Source organism: Phoenix dactylifera, unplaced genomic scaffold, assembly GCF_009389715.1.
Source record: "Phoenix dactylifera cultivar Barhee BC4 unplaced genomic scaffold, palm_55x_up_171113_PBpolish2nd_filt_p 000701F, whole genome shotgun sequence".
Lineage (NCBI taxonomy): Eukaryota > Viridiplantae > Streptophyta > Magnoliopsida > Arecales > Arecaceae > Phoenix > Phoenix dactylifera.
Window position 1 is genome coordinate 7,077 of NW_024068083.1, and position 14,457 is coordinate 21,533.

The 14,457-nt window shown below is 39.3% G+C and overlaps 1 protein-coding gene across 9 annotated transcripts; it reads left to right on the top strand.

The window, feature by feature from the left end:
- The first annotated feature begins 1,089 nt into the window (after window positions 1–1,089).
- LOC120106948 (tubulin beta chain-like) lies at window positions 1,090–13,797 on the top strand. 9 transcript variants are annotated; one of them, XR_005508929.1, is made up of 8 exons: window positions 1,090–3,872; window positions 3,959–4,056; window positions 5,082–5,193; window positions 6,143–6,207; window positions 6,325–6,411; window positions 7,373–10,688; window positions 11,198–11,256; window positions 11,421–11,547. XR_005508929.1 is itself a non-coding variant. In XM_039120074.1 (4 exons), the coding sequence occupies exons 2-4, from the start codon at window positions 11,791–11,793 to the stop codon at window positions 13,555–13,557; spliced, it is 1,332 nt and encodes a 443-aa protein (XP_038976002.1). In that variant the 5' UTR covers window positions 10,034–10,688; window positions 11,198–11,790; the 3' UTR covers window positions 13,558–13,797. The 9 variants fall into 9 exon arrangements, 1 of the variants encoding a protein (XP_038976002.1); XR_005508923.1 differs by having other exon boundaries at window positions 7,373–10,325; window positions 10,438–10,688; window positions 11,198–11,547; XR_005508925.1 differs by having other exon boundaries at window positions 7,373–10,325; window positions 10,609–10,688; window positions 11,198–11,547.
- Window positions 13,798–14,457: the final 660 nt, after the last annotated feature.

A 14,457-nucleotide genomic window follows, 5' to 3' on the forward strand; every position in this document is an offset into this window, starting at 1 on the left:
TTTTCCGAAACAGATGATGCAACTCTTTATAGATCAATTATCTATTAGAAGTTGGCCAGATTTTTTTTATTTCCTTTTGGAAGGGTTGGAGAATGATGCTGTTGAAGGTGGTTCGAACTTCTGGAAGGGCTAAAATTTTGGAGTCTAACTGCTTCTATTTTATTCTTTTTACTTTTTTTCTTTTCTTCTTTTTTTGCTTCTTCTAAGTTTTTCCCCATCTTTCTTCTCCAAAAAAAAAAAGTTATTGTACTCTGGCGACCAAGTTGACACCATTAGCTAGTGAGAAGAAACTTTTCATGAATGCCGTTCATCTCGCTTCACTTAATTATTGGTTTTGGAAGAGAAGCTTGTAGTTTCATTTTCTTTAGAGTAATACATATTGAGATGTCCCTCAATTTTTATCCTTAAATCTAAATAAAAAACTAGCAATAATCTAAACAAATATATAGCATATAATAAAATATATGGATCATATAGTTAGTAAATATCTATCATCAGTAAATGTGTATGCCTGTCTTGTATGTTATGTAGTCCCAAGGACAAAATTTCTTAGGACCCTTGAAAATATATTGTTAAAAAGAGAGAAAAACTTTTTTTGAAAAATTTGGGCGATGGTAATTGACGAGGTGGCCTTTCAGGCTAAGCATATGTTCATAAAGATCAATGGAGCCGCGAACTGAGTGGCTTCTTATTTAACCTGCCACTTCGGGATACTGTATGGGTTGAAGAGGTGGAGTTGCCGAGAACGCTATAGACTTATTATTTTCTCATTTTATTGGATATATCCGTCCTCGTAATGTCTAAAATACCCGTTTTAGTAAAAAAAAATCTTAAAAATTTTATAATTAAATAGATTCTCTATGCAAAAATTTTAAATTTATGTGCATCAGAAATTCTAATATCTAACCCAAATCTATATGGAGTTTAAAAATCCGTGTCCAACTCGGACAGAACTCACTTTTTACTGTTACTTTTTGAGCCTGGGAATTGAGCCCAAACCTGCTTTCCGGGCCCGGTTCGGCCCATCGACAGCCTTCATCACTTCTTCCTCTCTCTGTTTTTTAACAAAAAAAGTTGGGTAGGGTTTGGCGGGTGGACATTTGAACCCCAAAACCCTCGAAGGAAAACGGCTCCGATTCCGCCCCCTCGTGTCTGGAGGTTACCCATTTCTTCTCTTCTCTCTTTCGAGATGTTAGAATTCTAAACATATCTTTCCTTCTTCACGAAATTTATACCTATATTTCTCCTTTCTATTGACCCAAGCCATAGCAACTGAGAAAGTCGCAATCTTTTCTCCCCAGATGTTCCCGTACTGGAATCCCAAACCTTTTCCCAGACGTCCATGCGGCGGCTCGCCAAGATCCCATTTTCTCTTCTCAAAAAACCAACCACCACTCCGATTTCCCACCGCTTCTCTTCCTCGGCATCCGCCTCTCTTATTCAAGTAGTCCCGGAGGAGAAAGAGACCTCCAGCTCAAATTCAAGCCCCTCTTCGCAAGATTCTTGTGGATTCTCATCTGTTGAGGTTCTTCAAACCTTGAGCAGTCTCGAGAGGAAGCCCGACGCTGCTTTCGCCTTCTTTAACAACACCAAGAGCCTCGGTTTTCGGCACGACTTTTCCAGCTACTCGGAGATGGTTCGCATCTTAGACAACTCGGGACACAAGAAAAAGTTGATATCTTTGTGCTCGGAGCTCATTTCGTCGAATACCAATATGGGTTTTGAAGTCTCAGCTCTCTTTGATGCCCTTTTGCAGAGATTCCATCGGCCGGAGATGTTACTTCTTCTGTTTGATGCATTGATCAAGGCGTACGCCATTTGTGGGAAGCCCAAGGAGGCTGCCCGCGCTTTCTTCCAGCTTCCTGGACTCGGTTTCGTACCGTCAGCAAAGTCTTGCAATTTTCTTATGAATTTCCTGGCTAAAGTTGGTGACTTGGAGATGGTGATGGCTGTTTTTGATCAGATGAAGAGGTTTGGAACGAGCCGGGATGCTTGCACATTTACCATTTTGATCAAAGCATTCTGCCGAGCTGGGCAAGTAGAAGAGGCGCTTGACGTTTTGAATGGAATGAAGGAGATGGGAATTAAGCCTGATGAGATCACTTACCTGACGGTTATAGAAGGGATGTGCAACAATGGGAAATCGGATTTGGGTTATGTATTTCTTAAAGAGATTGTAAGAGAGGGCACCCCTTTGGAGCACATCGCTTATAATAAGGTGATTGGTGGCTTGTGTAGAGAGATGAGGCTTCAGGAGGCTGAAAAAGTTTTGGAGGACATGGCAAGACAGAATATGCTCCCTGATATGTTTAGTTACAAATTTCTTATTAGAGGTTATTGTGCAAGCAAGAACCTCTTAAGAGTTTTAGATCTTTATGAGGAGATGATTGCGAAGGGTATCGGACCAGATCATGTCGTTGTGAGCCTTTTGCTCCAATGTTTTTGTAAAGCAGGCATGGCGTCTGAGGCTTTAGTCTACTTTAAGAGGTTTAAGGACTCAGGACTTTACCTTGACAAGATTTTATATAATATTGTGATAGATGTTCACTGCAAGATGGGAAATATGAACGAGGCGGTTCAACTGCTTCAAGAGATGAAGTGCCAGGGCTTGGTTCCAGATAGAATCCATTTCACGAATTTGATAAATGGGTACTGCTGCAAGGGTGAAATGTATAATGCTCACAAAGTGTTTACTGATATGGTGAACAGCAATGTGGAGCCCGACCTTGTTACCTACAATATACTTGCTACTGGATTTTGTAGGAATGGGCTTACGAAGGAGGCATTTGATCTTCTAGAATATATGTTGGACAGAGGTGTTGAGCCTAATGCTACCACCTATAGTATGATTATTGTGAGCCTCTGTAGAGGTGGCAAGTTAAAGGAGGCAACTCTACTATTTAAATCCTTAGAGGGGAGGGGGATCGATCAATATTTAGTTCTTTGTAGTGCTATGGTTTGTGGGTACTTAGAATGTAGTTGTACAAGAGAAGCTTATGCACTTTTCATTAGAGTCTCTAAGCAAGGACATCTAGTGAATGAGATTGCATGCTCCAAACTTATTTCTGAGCTTTGTAGGGAGGGAGATGTAGAGAGAGCTTCCATGGTGTTTGAGTTGATGCTCAAGATGGATGTTACCCCAGATGTAATTTCCTATAGCAAACTTATTGCAGCTTATTCTCAGATTGGAGATATGAGACATGCTCGGGTTTGGTTTAAGGATCTGATTGTACGAGGGCTTTCCCCTGATGTTGTTTTGTACACTACACTAATGAATGGGTACTGCAAGGTTAATCATTTACAAGAAGCCTGCAAATTGTTTGTTGATATGATAGAACGAGGGATTAAACCTGATGTAGTTGCATACACAGTTATGTTGGATGGTCATTTGAAAGAAATCTTGAGCCAAAGTTGGTTAAACCGTGACAAGGAAAAGGGAAGAGCTGAAATAAGAGCCAAATCTTCAACATTGTTAAATTGGATGACCACCATGGGGATCAAACCTGATGTCATTTTTTGCACCGTATTGATTGATGGACAATGCAAGATGGATCATGTTCAGGATGCCCATAAATTATTTGAAGAGATGATGGTAGGTGGGGTGATGCCTGATGTAGTCACCTATACTACTTTAGTAAGTGGTTACTGCAGACAGGGAGAAGTATGTAAGGCTGAAGACCTGTTAGAAGATATGCTAGATCGAACAATACCACCTGATGCTGTCTCATTTTTTGTCCTGGATCGGTGGAGCTTGAGGTTCAGATGTTTACAGCTCCGACAATAATTCTTGTTTTGGAAAGTTGTGAGGAGACAAACATAACATCTTGTCTTAGGAGGCAATGCAATACTTTTATTTCTCAGACTGCATAAATGTAAGTTAAGAAGCAAAACTAAAAGTTCCTTTTGTGACAAGCTAATTGGTAACACATCAAATGCTCACAAATAAAATCATATTCAGGGTGGGCATTTCTGAATGGATGGCACACTAACATGATGCAGGCCTTAAAGTGCAGTGGAAGATTCTACCACAGGATTGCTAAAGCTCCAATGTAACAGGTGCAAAAAACTTTTGCATTGTTGTTATTTATGAGTTTGTCAGATAAGATCGGGGCCAGCTTCAAGCTGAATTTTGGGGCCTAAGATCTGGGTTTTCTATGCTTTCTCTTATCCAGGAGTGGACTTATGACACTTCCAGCTTTTCCTTTCTATCTGTGACCATATGTTGTGGTTGATTAAACGTTCCATTTGCACATCAAACAAAGTCCAATTTGAATTACCCAAAGTAGTTTAGAGATCCTGTGTCTGTGATCTTAGCATTTTCTTTGTGAATCTAACTTATTCAAAATTGTGCATGTCCTAAAGATTTATTCTAACTGAATGACATTGAATCTGGTTATTAGTTTGCCCCTCTATGTACTTCTGAGTTGGGACAGGTTCCTTTTTGAAGTAAATAGAAAACATAAATCATGCCAATTGCTTTCAAAAGTGTTATTCTGCAAACCTTTATATATTAGGCAGTGCAGAGAAATGCTACTTCAATATGGTCTTCTGTGACCAGGTGAGATTTAATGCATTAATTATTACTTTCTTTACTTGATTGATAAACTTTATCAAGATCCAATATTATATACAAGACCTAAACCATGCATTTGCAACCTAAAACAATATAGTTCAACAACATCTCAAAAATTGCAATATCTGTACGGAATGTATTATCGTATTGTAGTATCTGTTATTCTGTATTCTAATTCTCGTGCAAGGATTTGAAACTGTGATGCATGTCTTATCTAGTTAACACTGACCTGTCTTTTGAGTGTTAAAAGACCTGCAATATTGACTGAATTAGCATTCGCTTGAAAAATGTTTGCTGTTCCTAATGACATTCTACAACATTAATGAAACATTTATAAATGTGGGAAACCTTACAAGAGTCAAGATCTGGTTTATCACCAGTTTCTAATTTTGACATCTATTGCTACTTTATTGCTACATTATTGCCTTTCTTCTTTAATTTGAAAGTTTATTGGAATCAAACCTTTGGTTAAATAATCATTAAGCTGAGCTTGTTGTGACTTTTGCAGGCTTAAGCTTCTCTGTTTCCGTCCATGGTTTATGTTGAGCTTCAGCTTTGACATTGAATTTAGTACAAGATGCCTTATGCCATATTCTAGGAACATCCACATGTTTGAACTGGTTAGTGTTTGCTTCTATAAATAATGAATAAAGATTCATCCAACTTTTAGAATGAAAATAGATATGCCTTTGCATGTTATTTTTTTGCATGCTCTTGTTCATTCAATTTCATCGTATGCCCATCCCATGTCCTGACATGGATAAATATTCCCATTGGAGGCATTGAATTTCTATATCACATCCTTGTACTCGCTACTTCTTACAACAGATTAGTTTTCCTTTTCCATGCTTGTGATGCTTGATTGTAGGTAGCTGTTTTTTATGGTTCTCTGATTTTACTACAAGAAATTGCATCTTCAAAGTGTTTAGTTGTAACCATATAGAAGAATTAATGGTGAAAAAGAATTAATAAAGGCAACCATTGGATGGTAGGCTGTATAAGGAAGGCAGATTTACAAATCTGCACTAGTAAAGCCATCATTTTCAACTCCCTTATTCTTTCTTTCATTTTGCTTGAAGAAAAGGTGAATATCTGAGACCATCTTTCTTTTCTTTTGCTTCCACAATATTTTCCTGGGCATTGGGTTGTAAATGAGATAGTTAGATCTGCTTAGTTTGTGCACTTAGCTGATCAAGAATGGCTTCTAATTTGTTCTTTTTTGGGCTTTGGCTAATCTCACCAGCATGCTATAGCACAAGAGACTCGATCAGTCCTCGGGTACCATATTTAGATCCACTTTTGAAACACAGGGTTGTTTATTATTGATTTGATTTGATTAGAGAAAGAGAGAGAATCTTGTATGTTTTTGTTGCATATCAACTCTGATTTTTCAGTATCATATTCTTATATTGATGGGAAGTAAGGAGAAGATGATTTACATTGATAGGAAAATGATAATCTGAACATGGCTCTAAAGATGTTGTATCTTGGAAGAATTTTATTGATTTTAGTGGAAGCTCTTTGTTACTTGCTCCATGATTAATAGTCGCAGCTGTTTCCTTGTTGCAGATTGAGAGTGAAATCCAATGGTCAAAGGTAAGGGATCTAGCACCTTACTTGAAGATCTTCTTGAGGTAAGCTGAATTGTTAAAAAACCGAGGGACCAACTAGGTTTGAATTATTTGATGTTAGGGATGTTATTGAAGACAAATGAAATAATACTTAATTCATGTCTATTTTGCACATTGCAGGAAATTTCCTGTTGCGTAATATCCACAGTAGCATTGAAAGATGTTGGCAGTACTTGTATTTTTCCACAGATATGGAGATACGCTTGGGTACATATCCCCAACCTGAACTTTGACAACACTAACATGTTTAATGATAACATTGATCGCATATAAGGGCAAGATGCTCCACCGAGGGACTGAACAGAGAAATATTCTTTAAGTTCTAGATGCTTTATTAACAGAGAAGTTCGTTGGATATGTTGATCTTGTCTTGCAACAGCATCAAAGTAGTGAAGTACAATCGTTAAAGTTTCAATTCTTACTTCAAAAAAAGCATGCCTGGTATCTTGATAGATGGGTTTTCTTTGCAATTGCATCACAGGCCAAAGAGCTTTTTATGATCATCTCTACAATATATACCTATTGATGATCCATATAGATTTGTTGCCAGGTTTTTATCAACCAAAGAGGATCCTGTATACTGTATAGAGTGTTTATGTCTTGAATCTACATCTTGAAGCCTCAATAATCTTAAAATGGTTGAGTATACAGTATCCTGTATACTGTATACTTTGATGCTTTCGATAATCTTAAAATGCTCAATTTGAATAAGGTAGATGTAACTGGTGAAGATATTCAAAACTTCTTGTCCAGTTGTTTGGTACCTAAATGGTTGAGTGTCAAGCACTCCCACCAACTGGAAGACCTAGAAGTTTCCCAGCCATCATGCAGAATGAAATATGTGAATGTTGAATGGTGTATATTGTTAAGGACAGTAGAGTGAAATGCTATAAATCTCATCAATTTTGAGTATGTAGGGTATGTGTCATATTTTGTACTTAGAGGAGCTTTGCAATTAGTTAAGGCATATCCTGAATTGGACACAGATTTAGATGCTATGACCTATGTTCTGACCCAACTTTCTGGTGATCTGCCTTCTCTCTCAAAATTCTGTATTTAAGGATAATGGACAACTTTAAGTTTTGCCTGCACAATCTTCATAGAGTTTGTTTTTGAGAGATTTGTAGAGATTCACTTTAGTCATTCTTTTTAATATTCTGTGTTTCAGGTTTTGATTTACCAACAAGCCCCAGTGAATTCATTCAATTAAAACACTTGGTGCTGATCTTTCTCAGTGGCTTGGATGAGGAAGAAAACTGTTTTGGATTGATTTCTCTTCTTAATGCTGCTCCTATACTGGAGAAATTTGAGTTGCATGTATGTCATTTTATCCTGACCATTCTATGTTAGCCATATAGAGAATCTGTTATAGATGATTTCTCTATGATAATTCACCACTTAACTATAAATCTGAATAGCCCATTCCACAAGCACCTTGGAGAGTATCCTAATCTAAAAGCCAAGAAAACCACAAAGTTCATTTTCAGTTTAGGTTGTAATAGCATTATTCAATATGCCAAAATTTAGAACCTTTCAACCAACCATAAGCTTCTACTTTGGGTTGTAGAGTGCTGAAACCAACGAACTAATTATTTTTGTGCATTAAAAATAGATCGAGCTTATGTTACTATATTAGTTTTCTAGAAATCTCTGGAAAATAGTAGAACATTGAGCAACATAAAACTATATATAAGAAAAACCTGGGACAGAATTCTGCATCTGCTTGAATCAATTTTGTATGTCTTCTCATGGTTCATGTAGTTAAGCTTGAGCCATTCATTTAAATTTGAGCAAAATTTGAGTTGCCCAAGAACAACTCATCTAATAGATTCAGCGAGAGTAGAAGATTCCTTGAGGTTTGGGGCCACAAATCTATCCCTTAGATTTGGTATACGCAGAATGAGAGATGAGAGCGATTCTTTCAAATTAGCTAACTTATAATTGCTCATTTTTCCAAAACATTTCAAATAACTATTTTAATGATGTTATCCAATATTGATTGCAGCTGCCTTTTCCCATCTTGTAGTTCTAATGGCATCTAAGAACTTTATTATCATCATCATCTTATTTTTATCATTTTCAACCTAAGTGATATTTATCAGAAAACATCAAGCTGTTAATGGGAGTTGATTTTTATCTTAATGGAGCAGTAATTGTAAATGGTAGGCTCCTGTCATTTACAAGGTACTCTATTGTTTTGCACTGTTGAATATGGGGCATCGCCGAAGGAGTGCCTTTGAGGTATTAGCCAGTCTTGATGTTGGCTAATATAATTCACTGATATAGAAGGCATGGTAGCAGAGAGTTAATAGTAGAGGCATCTATTGCATGTTATGGACTTGTTCTCTGGTAAGTGCTACTGTAAGTCAAAAGTCTTAAGTACTTTCATGTTGATCACCATTTTTTGCACTTTCATAAGGTTTTTTACTGGATTGACGCTGTATAGGCAAACAGTTTGCTATGCTTTTACTAGCTATCAAGTAATCTTTCAATAGCAACAATTCTTGCTAAATCATTGTTGTTTTAAGCATGCAGTGTTTGATGTACGGACATGCAGGAGAAACCTGCCTAGTGACACCGTGATCCATTAGACCTTTCCTCTAGATTTAGGCTGAGCCTTGTCAAGTTTTTCCAACATGTTTACCTCTGATTTGAGTCAACTTTTAGATGCTATTCTAGTCTTAGCCAATCACCATGTGGAGCTGGTGGCTGGTGTAACACCAACCTCTTTGATGTAAGGGCAGTATTTTGTTCTCTCGAAGTGAACAGGTGGAATTTTTTCATGCCTTCTGTGATGCAATTCACAGAAGATATCTTTTCATTTTCCCCCTCTTTTCTTCTTCTTGTTGTTGTTTGTTGTGATGTAACCAAGACAGGTGCAGTTGGTGCAATCATGATTTCAATCTTGAGAGCTTGCCTGCATCACTTGGCAGGCAATGAGGCCAAGGAGCTTCTTAAACAAGATTAAGGCTTGGTCATTGAGCTAAGCAGTTTATTGTACTAGGTTTCTGTAGGCCAATGTCATGACAAGAGCTTTTCATTTTTAATATTAGCTTGGGTTGGGTGCAGATCATTTGGCAGTCAGTCTGAATCCAATCCAGAAACATAGAAAGTCATCTAGTTCGATCCGATAATCAAATGAATAGAGTTGTTAAAAGTGATTCTCAGAGTCATCCAAATGCAAATAACTGAATCCAGTAACTGTCCTGCCAATGCTTGACATGTGAGGGAAAAGCATCAATGACTATGACGAGAGATCGAGGAAGCATTAATGATTATAATCTTTTAGCTAATAATTTATTTTTTTTTTGATTTTTTCAGAAAAGGGGAAGGGATTTATAAAACCTCACCTAAATGTAGGTGGGACTCAAACCTAGATCAGTACCTTACTGACTATTAGTTGGCAACTGCGATGCGATGCAGCTCTCATAAACAGATAGATGACCATAATGGCCCATATATACAAATCAAATTTAAATGCTGAACCGTGAACCCAGATTATCTTGTAAGAAATTAAATTGTTGATCTTGAGAGCCATGGCTGTGCCATGTCATACTTTTTTTCTGAAAAAAAGAAATTGGAATTCTGCAGCGCTATTTAAAGTATAAGCTAGTATTGCAGTCTCATAAATTTTATATTGCGCATGAAATGTTGAATTGGAGATATATGTTTGCTGGTAGGAATAGACCTATGTAGTATATGTATGTAGTCTCCAATTTGCAGCTTTCAAATTTTTTTTTTTTATAATTTCCTTTTTTTTTGGTAGGAACATGATAAAATAATGTTAATTGCATGGGGTATAAAGCGCTGAAAAGAGAAATTATATATGCATGGCAATTAAGTTCAAGATGGGTGTATAAAAGAAAATTATATGATTGCTTACTTGATCTCCTTGTTTAGGTTGAGTTCTGATATATGTTGGTGAGATGGAATTAACTTGCACCAAGCTAGGCCAATAAGCATGGACTTGGCTGAGCAAGGTTCAAGTCTGGGACCCATGCAAGAGGAGAAACATTTATTGGAGGTCCCACGTACATGGATGGGTTAACTGCTCTGACATCCTGGTGGAGGATCCAGTGTTGCATCCCTCTCCTTTTCTAGCACTTTTGTCCCTATGAAAGGTACTCTTTGTTCTTTTGCCTGTTTCTACCATTCACCTGTCCCTATAAGGGTAGCAAGTTTTAGATATTCCCACAACTGATAATTTTTGTTATCATCATCGTTTATGAGGAGATGGCATTGGATTCTGTAGAAAGCCGAGCAATAATTGAAAGGATATTTTAGGAACACTCTCCTGCCTTCAATAATTTGAAAGTGCCTATCGATCTCTCCGCATCTTTCCTCAACTTATCTTCTGATGCCCGTCACATACTAGTTCTTGATGCACATATCTTTTTTATGAAGATGGATTTGATCATCATGGTTTGTAGATGCCTTGCAGTATGAAGAGTTCGCCTTAGAGCTTGTCGACAGCCATTGCGAAGGTAGGCATGTAGACAAATAACTTGGATCTACAATTTTAAAATAATCCAAAAAATATAATCAATGTCTTTTATATTCATTTTTTATTCTTTCTAATTAATTGTTAACAAAGTAGTTGCGAATGAAAGTAACCTCTACTGTGCAAAAACTAAGTTTATAAGGGCTTAAATATAATCCATTTTATGTTAGCAAAAACTATAGAGTGTGATTCCTCAACCTCATGATTTCTGATTAACCAACTTCTCATATTTTCGGCAAACTATTTAATTAATTAAAAAAATAAAATTTTTATTTTATGTTTTGAAATGTATATTTTGTCAAAGGTCCTTGGTAATATGATGCATCATACGTTTCGCTATAACTTAATAATTAAAACTTCTTATTCCTATCTGTTCGAATCATGTTTTCATTACTTACTAAATGCTTTAAAATTAAAATGCACTTTGTTATACACATCTTATCTTGTTTTCAAACAATTAATGATTTCTAACAAGCCACAATTACTATGCAGGTTTTGCATTGCATTGTTTCGGAAATGCAGTCGAGCAAATTAAGCTGCATAATCTTAAGGTTGTTCTAGCTCCTTACAGGCTTGTCTATCCTTCTACAGAAATTTCAATAATTTGAGGGAATACTCTTAATGCTGAGGGTTGATATGGTCAGACTGGCAAATAAGACCAGCGAACAACCCATGAGAGTTTCCTAAGCATTCCCTTGTCTGCTTCCATTTCCAGCTCATCAACCTCGCTGTTGTTGGCTAGTCCATCTCAACATCCCACATGGACATTGGTGCCTCGCCGGCCCCTCGCTCTCTTCTTCTCCTCTCTCATACCATCCATCTATTCTTTCCTCCAAAAAAAATATCACATCCCACCAAACAAATCTTCCCACATCTACAAAAACCCCACTATTGTTTCCCTCTCCTTGCAAGCCTTCCTTGCCTCCCCTCTCTCCTTTCTTCAGCAACCTCTTCTATCCTCCTTTCCTCCATCTATCTTTTTCCAGTTCCATTTCCTCCACTCCATTGCACTCATCCTTATCTAATATTCATCACTCATCTGTTCCAATTCACTTGCACCACCTTGAAACCAAGCATAAAAAACCATGAGGGAAATCCTCCACATCCAGGCAGGGCAGTGCGGCAACCAGATCGGCAGCAAGTTCTGGGAGGTGGTCTGCGACGAGCACGGCATCGACAAGAAGGGCATCTACGCCGGCAACTCCCCCCACCAGCTGGAGCGGGTGAACGTTTACTACAACGAAGCCAGCGGCGGGCGGTACGTGCCGCGGGCTGTGCTCATGGATCTCGAACCTGGGACGATGGACGCGCTCCGCACCGGCCCCTACGGCAAGATCTTCCGCCCGGACAACTTCGTCTTCGGCCAGTCCGGCGCCGGCAACAACTGGGCCAAGGGCCACTACACCGAGGGCGCCGAGCTCATCGACTCCGTCCTCGATGTCGTCCGCAAGGAGGCCGAGAACTGTGATTGCCTCCAAGGTATATATATATATATATATATAATTCCAAGGAAACTGGAAATGTTCGGTAAGAGACTCATGATATATATATATGTATGTACAGGGTTTCAGGTGTGTCACTCACTGGGAGGGGGGACTGGATCGGGGATGGGGACGCTGCTGATATCCAAGATCAGAGAGGAGTATCCTGACAGGATGATGCTGACGTTCTCGGTGTTTCCGTCGCCGAAGGTTTCCGACACGGTGGTGGAGCCGTACAACGCGACGCTGTCGGTGCACCAGCTGGTGGAGAACGCCGACGAGTGCATGGTGCTCGACAACGAAGCGTTGTATGATATCTGCTTCAGGACCCTCAAGCTCACCAACCCCAGCTGTAAGTGCCTTCTGTATCTTGTCACGGCGATTTATATTCTAAGTTGGTACCCTTTGCTCAATCTCGATCTAATCTTGGCTTCGAATGGCTATGGATATGCTTTTAGGTTCAGCAATTAATAGCCAAAATTGTGTGGGACATGTAAACTCACTAACGGACTCGGATCTGGACTGCTAAAACACAATTTGACCCACTTACGTGGGGCTTACCAACAAAAATCTTGGACAACTAATCTAAATATTTGTTCCAAAATCTAGATTTTTTTTTGGTTTGCCATTTGATAGTAATGAATTATTTCATCGTGACCATTAAAAGCTCACGACGTGTTTGCATATTATTATTGGCATGCAGTCGGGGACCTGAACCACCTCATCTCGACGACGATGAGCGGCGTGACGTGCTGCCTCCGGTTCCCGGGGCAGCTGAACTCGGATCTCCGAAAGCTGGCGGTCAACCTGATCCCCTTCCCCCGGCTCCACTTCTTCATGGTGGGCTTCACCCCCCTGACCTCCCGGGGCTCCCAGCAGTACCGCGCCCTCACCATCCCGGAGCTCACCCAGCAGATGTGGGACGCCCGCAACATGATGTGCGCCGCCGACCCCCGCCACGGCCGCTACCTCACCGCCTCCGCCATGTTCCGCGGCCGCATGAGCACCAAGGAGGTCGACGAGCAGATGATCGCCGTCCAGAACAAGAACTCCTCCTACTTCGTCGAGTGGATCCCCAACAACGTCAAGTCCAGCGTCTGCGACGTACCCCCCGCCGGCATGACCATGTCCGCCACCTTCATGGGGAATTCCACGTCCATCCAGGAGATGTTCAAACGTGTCTCGGAGCAGTTCACCGTCATGTTCCGGCGGAAGGCCTTCCTGCATTGGTACACAGGCGAAGGAATGGATGAGATGGAGTTCACCGAGGCGGAGAGCAACATGAACGACCTGGTCTCCGAGTACCAGCAGTATCAGGATGCAGCGGCCGACGAGGAGGATCTCGGGGCGGAGGAGCTGGAGGAGGATTAAGGAACTTTGCAATGTGATCTGGAAGGAAGTCTGCTGTTGGTTTATCCAATCTCTCTGTTATATATATGTTGTGTGGTTTGTTTTGGTGTCAATTGTTGTGATTTATTTCTCTCTTGAGAACCTTAATTTGTTCTGTATGTAAGTATACTATGTGAAATTGAAGTCCGAGTGTTCAAATAAATGTTTGGCAGTGCATGCCAGAAATAAATCAAGAACGGGTTGGAGCTTTGACCATGTTTAGCTTGAGGTTTTTATTTGTTGGATTAGATCCTACATAGCAGGGTCTTGGGATATAATTATTTTTCTCGTTGTAAATTGCACCAATAAAGAGTATGTAAGATATCCAAAAGCTTAATAAAGTATAATTTAATAATTGTAAGAAAGTTTGTATTGAATTAGAATGAGTACAATCAGGAGGGTGGATCGGGTTGGATTTTGCAAAATAGGCCATAGTTTTGAGTTACAATTTAGGAGCCAATTAAAGAGCAAGTTTGGATTTGGTAATTGAAATCAATTGTCTCGTTTATAATAAATGGCATGGTCCTAAATTGACCTGACCTGAAATCGACCCAAAAAGTAGGTAGAATTTATCCTATTGTGAGCATAAAGCCGAAATCATTCAGTGTAAAAGGTAATACAATTTTACTATATGAACATTTCTAAAAATGTTGCGCCTTGAAAAGATTACTGAAAACAGCACAGAGTCTACACCTTCAGTATCTCTCTGGCATTTGAACCGGACCCCATGAACACCAATAAAATAGTACCATTCACTTGGCCAACCTAGCTTGGTCTTTTTCTCTTAATATATGGCTTGTCAAGTTGGGTAAGGTTAAATTCACGCATAACCCATTTACAATCAGGTTGAAATGAGTAAACCCATAGCCAACTTTCAATGCC